The 7,348-nt window shown below is 47.0% G+C and overlaps 1 protein-coding gene across 3 annotated transcripts in view; it reads left to right on the top strand.

Annotated features, from left to right (window-relative positions):
• LOC109293655 overlaps positions 1–7,024 on the top strand; it is a 36,335-nt gene extending 29,311 nt beyond the window's left edge. For 2 of the 3 annotated variants that reach the window (XM_019511700.1, XM_019511698.1), the window contains 3 exons: positions 198–284; positions 5,149–5,296; positions 6,026–7,024. In XM_019511700.1, the coding sequence (XP_019367245.1) occupies positions 198–284; positions 5,149–5,296; positions 6,026–6,057 (267 nt within the window). In that variant the 3' untranslated portion in view covers positions 6,058–7,024. The remainder of the gene's footprint in view (positions 1–197; positions 285–5,148; positions 5,297–6,025) is intronic. The other variant, XM_019511699.1, reaches the window with a different exon arrangement.
• Positions 7,025–7,348: the final 324 nt, after the last annotated feature.

Below are 7,348 nucleotides of genomic sequence, written 5' to 3'. Positions count from 1 at the left end.
TTAACTTTGGCACACTGGCTGGGAGGGCTGGCTCTGTGCTCTGGTGAGGGGATGACCGGGGACTATTCCATTCCCAGTGAGACTCAGTTCCACATATAGGGGAGTTTTTGATCTGAATTAGGCCAATCCAGCCTTCACCTCTTCAGAGTCTACAGCATCCAGGCTTAAAGCTGCTTGTATCATCTTCTATTTTGCAGATCTTAAAAGAGTTAAAACCTTTGGTCTGGATTTTTCTGAGTCAGAACTTACCAGAAGTGGCTTATCTCATCTATCTGCTCTATACGGTAATTCCTTTACACTTGGCATTTTTTGAGCTGCAGAAAGGGGGAGGAGAAATTCTGCACGCTGCTTAGTCCTTGGGCTATGTTCAGCCTCCCCACACACACAAACACCGTCCAGTTCCAGCTGGGACCTGAGGGGCTTGCATGTGCCTACATGCCTATTATAGAGTTGGCAGAGGTGACCCGAGCAGGGTTCTGGGCCTGGGGCAAATCAGCCTGTGAGGGGCCCTGTCCCCACATGTCCCTGTGGAAGCTGGTGTCGGATTTAGTGGCAGGGTGCCAAGTGGCGGGGTGTGAAGCTGGCGGCTGTGCTGAGTTGCCGCAGCTGCTCCGCCCAGCTCTGCGGGGCTCCCCAAAGCACAGGGCCCAGGGTGGTTGCCCCGATTTGCACCCCACCCCTGATGCCAAGGACAGCCCTGAGAGTTGGGCCCAAGTCCTAAGCCTTCTAGACATTCACAGTTCCTACTGAAGAGTGTGCCAGGCTCTTCAGGATCAGGTTCACTGTATTTCTCATCTGTCCAGAAAGAAACCATAGGGTATTATGTTGCCCTTGAGCTGACTGGCAAATGAAAAGATCCTGGCAGTCTTTCCCATGGCCAGAATATCAAGAAAATTAAGCAAAAAGGCAGTGAAATCTGCTGGCACAAGATACCTGGTGCCTAGTAAGATGCTTTCCCCCTTCACAATAGTTCCGGTGGTGCCAGAGAGCTTCTGCATCCAGGCCACTTCTTGGGCCTGCTGCATGGCCATGGGGCCAGCATGTGCTGACGATAGCCGTAGGGGGCCCCACCTTCCTTCCAGACCAAGACAAAACAGAGGGAGCATAGACCCAACAAATGCCAGTGCTCCGCATCCTAGAGGAGTTCCTGAAGTTCTTATCACTGCGGGGGCAGCACCGCTACAATGCGGACAAAGCACATAGCCTCTCATCAGAAGGGCCCGAGTGCTGAGAACAGCTCGCGTTTCTCTGAATTCAGTCACACCAATAACTAGTCTCCAAACAGCTTTTTCAGTTTGTTTGAAATTGTTCTGGTTTGCTCTGAATGAAGCAGAATCCCCAGGTGTTCGGCTTTGTGATAATCTCCCAAAAACTTCACTTTCTTTTCTGTTTGAGCTCCCATTAAAACAAACATCATTTGGGGATGAAAGTCTGCTGGCCAGCTGCACTGAGACACAAACCAAACCTCCTTATTAGACAGCCTGTGTTCTTCCATGCCTGGTTGGAGGGGTCACCGTTGAACAAGCCCCTTCTCTGAGCATCTTGGTTTGCTGCCTTGGCAGTCTCAGACCAGAGACACAGCTTTAAGCTGAGCCCTCCCACGATGTGGCAGGACAAATGCTGCGACTGGGCTGACTGCACACATTAACGTATTGTTACTTTTCGGTGAGGCCCAGCATCTATCCTGAAGCCCTTACAGCACCAGTGTCAGCAGAGCATAATTCCCATCTCCCCAAAGGTGGAAAACCACCCAACACTCAACCTATGCTGCCTGCTTCCCTTCCAGCACTTATACCACTAAGGTCTGCACTTACCAACAGCCCTAAAAAAACAGGCAGCAAGGGGAGAAATGCCCCTGGTCAAGAGATATCATCCTTTTGGGGAGGTGAACAGATCATAGCTGAACGCCCCCCCACCCCGGGAGCTTGGCCACGTGTGCAAATGATCATTCTATTTCCAGTGTTATTTTCTGTTAAACAGAGCTAATTGCTCAGGATATGCTTTTCCCCATGCAAAACTAAGCGAATCTTCCTGGGCTTGAGATTCTAAACAGACCTTTAAACATTTCCAGCCAAGCAGAGGGGAAGAATTCAGCTCTGAGTCAGTTCCTGCAGTACTAGTATCTGAAACACAAGTACCATAGCCAGCCTCCTTACACTCCTGTACCACCGCACCTCCCATGCAACAAGCCTCCCTTTGGAAAAGCACTCACCAGGTAAAGGCATTAGCATGCAACCCTAGTCCCCATCTAGGGATGATACATAGTGGAGGAGTTAATGCAGATAACTTTGACCTTCCCTGGTAACTTCCATATGAGACATCAAAGTGCTTTACAAACAGTGGATTTATTACACATTACAACCTGCCTAACATCTGATTCACCAGGTACCTGCCAGACCTGACCTTACACTTTTCTTTCCCTTCCTCCCCCTTTCTCCCCTCCCTTCCTTTTCTGCCCTTCATCTTCCCAATTTCCAGCTATTACCTTTTTCACAAACTGCCTCTTTTCTACCTTGAATTGCTACTACTGTAGAATCTCCCTTACTCACCTTTAACTCCCCCCTCTGCTTTTTCCCCCTCCCTTTCCTGCTCTGCCTTTTGTCTTTCTAATTTCTACCTATTTACATGTTCACTGACATCCTGTTACACTTTTAGCTTCTCTCATTCCTTGGAGTCTCAGAACAGCAGGGATTTCCTATGCCTGAAGAAGGGTGATTGTGCCCAAAAGCTTGCTAAAACCTTTTTTTCTAACTACTCAGGTGGTCTAATAAAAGATATCACATCTACTTAAACAACCTTGCCTTACAAACATCAGTAAATTAAGGCTTTTTTTTGCTGCTGCAGAGTACCTACCAGCAGTCACTTCAAGGCTGAAATGTACCACCTGAGGGCTGCAGTTTAGGACAGGAAGCAAACGAAACCATAGGAAAATGTAAATGGCCAGAACTGAATCACCTGAGTTGGAATTTGGCCAGGAGTTAGCAAGTCCAAACCTTGCTTTTATCTAGGCAGCTTCTAATACCACACAGGGGCCATGACTCAGTCAAAGGAAGAGCACTTACTGTCTTTATTACCAGCTCTTGTAGCACTCAACATCTCCCTTCTTAGCCTTAATGTGCCCGAGCCTTGTTGGCTCCTGAGATTAGAGTAGCTTACATCTGAAACAACCACAGCACATGCTGAGATACCATTAAGAACTAGTCACCTTTCCCTCTCTCCTCCAGGCCCAATTAACCAAGATTGTGATGGTTTCATTCAAAATCACAACTCCTCAGGGCAGGCAAAGCGTGTTTTAACATGTGCGTGATTTTTCTTTTTGTGAACTGACATGTTCCTTTGTAAGCACCTGACAGAGGAGCACACCTGGGAGGCAACAAGCCAAGCTTGTCCAAGGAAAGTGGGATAGAGTTTAATGTTTCTGTGCTTCCTGAACCAGGAAGTTTTTAGACTTTTTTAAAAGATTTCATAGATAGGGACCTACTTAAATTGCAGTGACACTAAATACTTTTCCTAGGTTGGTTGCAGCATAAAGAGCAAATTTTGCAGATATTTCCTGGATGTGCTCTGCCGCCACCACCTCTCAGTGCTGACTGGTGGAGAGGCTCCAGCAAAGGAGGAGGGACAAGGGGGTGGCTGCCATCTTGTCTGCTGCCATTTCTACGGCCCTGCCTCTTGGCACCAAGTGATGGAGAGGCTTTAGCAGGGAGAAGGAGGGATAAGGAGGCAGCTGTCATCTTATCTGTTGGCCTTCACACAGCCCTTTCCTCCCTGGGTGGGCTGCAAGGTTTGGCTGTAGTAACAAGGACTGCTGGTGCCCACTGGGGAGCCAGCACTTTATTTATTTATTTTAAAGATGATTTCGTAGACAACCCCAGATTTTGCAGTTTCACAAAATCACTTATGGAGTAGACCCCAAGTTATAAATTCTGCACAAACTGAGCCAGATTAGTTAATGGGCTGAATGTATCCACATTTAACCATCCCTAGCAGGGTCCTGACCAAGAATGGCTTTACAGTGATGTATTGAGACCCTACCGAAAAGCTGAATGATTGAGAAATGGGGTTTGTGCAGGCTTTAGGGTTTCAAGGAATGTGGTATGTCCACAGTAATTCCTGTTGTTCCAGACAGGATGACACTGTCAAGCAGCCAGAGTTATTGCATAGGGAGCCATTTCATAGGCAGTGCTTAGAAAACTCTTTTGTTGGTTTAAATAAAAGCAGTGAAGGATCAGAAGCTAGACAAGAGAAGTGGTTCCTGAGAGAGTCTGTTTATAAAAGCAGACACAGACACAGTAGAAGTCTGTAAGGCTAGGGAAAGATTTTGCAAGCTGCTAGAGGTCAGGGGAATGAGATGAAGGGAGTACCTATAATTTGCCTGTGCGCATTAGAAGCCATGTAAAATCAGTCTTCTCCCCAAATTGGCTGCAATGGAGGGAGGCTGACAAGGAGGAGACACCCAGTTTTCTTGTACCTGACTGACTAGTCAATCAGTGTGAGGACAGTAAGGTTCGCATGACTTGAATGATACTGAGATTACCTAGGATGGCACTTCTAGCTAGCATTTCCTCCACTGTCATCCCTTTTGACTCCAAGAGATCATTGTATGGGATCGTTCTGAAACAAAGGCAAGGAAAAAGAAGAAACACGGGGAGGACCGTGGGAAGATGAGGAACAGAAATCTGAGCTGGATTATGCAGGTGCCTAAATAAAATGGATGAACAGGAATGGAAGGAGGACAAGAAAGGCTCTCTCTCTTTCAGTTTTAACTGTAACAGTAAGGGGGCAGCCTTGGAGACTGAAGCATGTTTACAGAACAGGAATAGTAGTGGCAGGGACAATTTCCTACCAACAAACCTCCACACCATACTACTGGGGTGATTGCTGTGATATGGTCTCCATAGCCTCACTGCTGTTTTTGGGGATAACCAACAACTGCCAGTAGTTGGTAGCTGGAACTGCACCGGGAGATTATTGTGCAGTCCATTTTAAATCTATTAAAAACAATGTCATAAAGCAGCTCACCTCTTCACCATCTCAGTGACGGTCTCTCCAGTCACCTCTGGCAGCAGGCAGAAGGCTGGCATGTCACCTCCCGGGCAGCAGGTCTCAATCCACACCCATGTTGACTGTGTCTCTGTTTTTCTGCAGGTGATTAGAGAGTGGGGCTCGGGCAGTTCCTATGCGCTGGAAGCCGCTGTTATCACTGGCTCTTGCATCTCTCTGGCAATAAAATCTGTCCTGTTTTGGGCATTGTTCCATGTCTACCACAGCTTTGGGCAGGGGCTGAGAGAAAGAAGTAAGTACTGAAAGTGTTAAGTAGGCCTATGCAAGATGACCATAGTTAATCACAAGATAGCCACTCTCAAGCAGAGAGTTGTCAGGCAGGAATAATACTGAGAACAAAGAAACAGTTCATGGAAACAGACATCCTTAATTATAGCTGCTGAATTTACGGACCTGGCAATCAGCTAGTTGGCTCCTGCAGGGACAGGGGGACATGCGCACTCTCCACAAAGGTGTCTCTGAGTCTGGGCTGTGGCACCTATACAGAGAGCAGCTCTTTGGCATTTTTCCTTGCATAGTGAACAAAGACAGGCTCTTTAGTCTCCATGGTGCCCTAAAAACTAACTGATCCTCACACTACCCAAAAGAGGAAGCTTTAGAGGTACAGAAACACAATCCCTGGTCTGTCTATAGTGCACAGCTGCAGGGAAACCCCAGCTAGCGCCACATGAAAGGTGGGGGGGAGCTGAACTGAGTGATGCATAAGGTCAGTGCAGTTCAAGTCCTGGTACCTGAGCTAATTCAAGTGTCTCTAAATGGCACTGCACCATGCAGTGCAAACATAGAGTGATAGGATGTACCCAGGCCACAGGCAACCGCCTTCCTAGTTGGGCTCTGAACTTAGGAATTTCCATGGCCTGCTCCTGTGCTGAAACTACCAGCCCATCCCTGCCTGGCAGTGGAGGGCATGGGATGAAAAGGTGGCCCTGACAATTATTTTCCTCTGCCTTTCTCCCCACAGTGTTTTCTTCCTATGGAAGGATCGATTCCTGAGGCATAGTATCGCTGTTGGGTCCAAGCTGGTGCTCTCAGAGCGAGACTGCCATCGGAAGGATTTGATCACACACCCTGTCTGCAGAACATGAGGCGGCAGCATCAGTTTTGCTGTGGGGGGATGGGAGGGGACTGATCTGAAGACTCAGCCTAAGCGTGGGACCTCTGGGCTCCTCACCTCTTTGGCCCTTCCACATTATGGCTTGGTTTCAATTTGTTTTGTAAGCAGTTGCGGCACGGCAGCTGTTCACATTGTTTCTAGAGCCTCTGCCTGCTTTTCAGACTAACGCCAACCTTTTGTCGCACCTGTCCTGCTTCCAGGATGATGCACCTTTCATTCTTTTTCACACATTGCTGCTATGGCCACCTCTGTGACCAAAGGAGGTTTACTACGTACATGTGAGTGGGGAGTGTTACTCCTGTGAATGCTGGCTTTATTCATAACGGAGGTTAACTACAGAGCAAACTCTGATCTCACCGTCTGTGCGAGAACCACATTGACTTGGGCTTTCTGATTGAAAGCCTAGGAATGGATCACCCTCCCATGATTCCCTGATGGGGCTATGGTGTTCAGCAGTGACCCCAACAGCCCCATGGTGCATGCCTTCTCTTGCCATGCTGCAGTTATGAAGTGATTTTTAAAAGCCTCCCACAATGTTCCTATGACGGTTTCATGTCTCTGATGTAGCCATGTGACTGCTTATACATAACAGCAGGGCAAGGATTCCTGCTCCCCACTGACTTCCTGTGAAAGTGGAATATTTATTTTTTTAATCCCAACTAAACATTAAAATAATCAAAATATATTCATATTAACCACATATCTCTCAGTGTGTCTAATAAATGTGCCATTTCAGACCCAAGTTTGATTGTTACAATAAGCCTTTACTAGTATAAAAAGTTCGTTATTTTATTAATTGAAGCTTTTGTTACTAGCTTTGTATTTTTCAATAAAGTGTAAACAGAGTTTGGGCATGGACAGTCATTTCTTCTCATATCAGCAACAGAACTTGCAGGGGAATCCAGCATACAAAATATGGAAGAGGCTACACCTGTAAGTTTTGTTGGTTGTATCTAATTTTTAGACATGCACTGATATATTGGTTGCATATCTGATCAGCACCTATAAAAGAAAAATTAACATTATTGGCAACTGGTTTTTTTGGCCTGAGTAGCCAATAACATCACTGATAAATGCCATGTTCTTGCATGCAGCCACAGCACACGTGACCAGGAATGCAGCCCAGCAGTGTGGAGAACAGCCTTCTGCGGGTAAGTCTTGGGGTGGGGG

This window comes from Gavialis gangeticus, unplaced genomic scaffold (assembly GCF_001723915.1).
Source record: "Gavialis gangeticus isolate Ggan-Ray unplaced genomic scaffold, GavGan_comp1, whole genome shotgun sequence".
In the NCBI taxonomy this organism is placed as follows: Eukaryota; Metazoa; Chordata; order Crocodylia; family Gavialidae; genus Gavialis; species Gavialis gangeticus.
The sequence above is the reverse complement of the archived record's forward strand: the minus strand, read 5'-3'. Positions and strand labels throughout refer to the sequence as shown.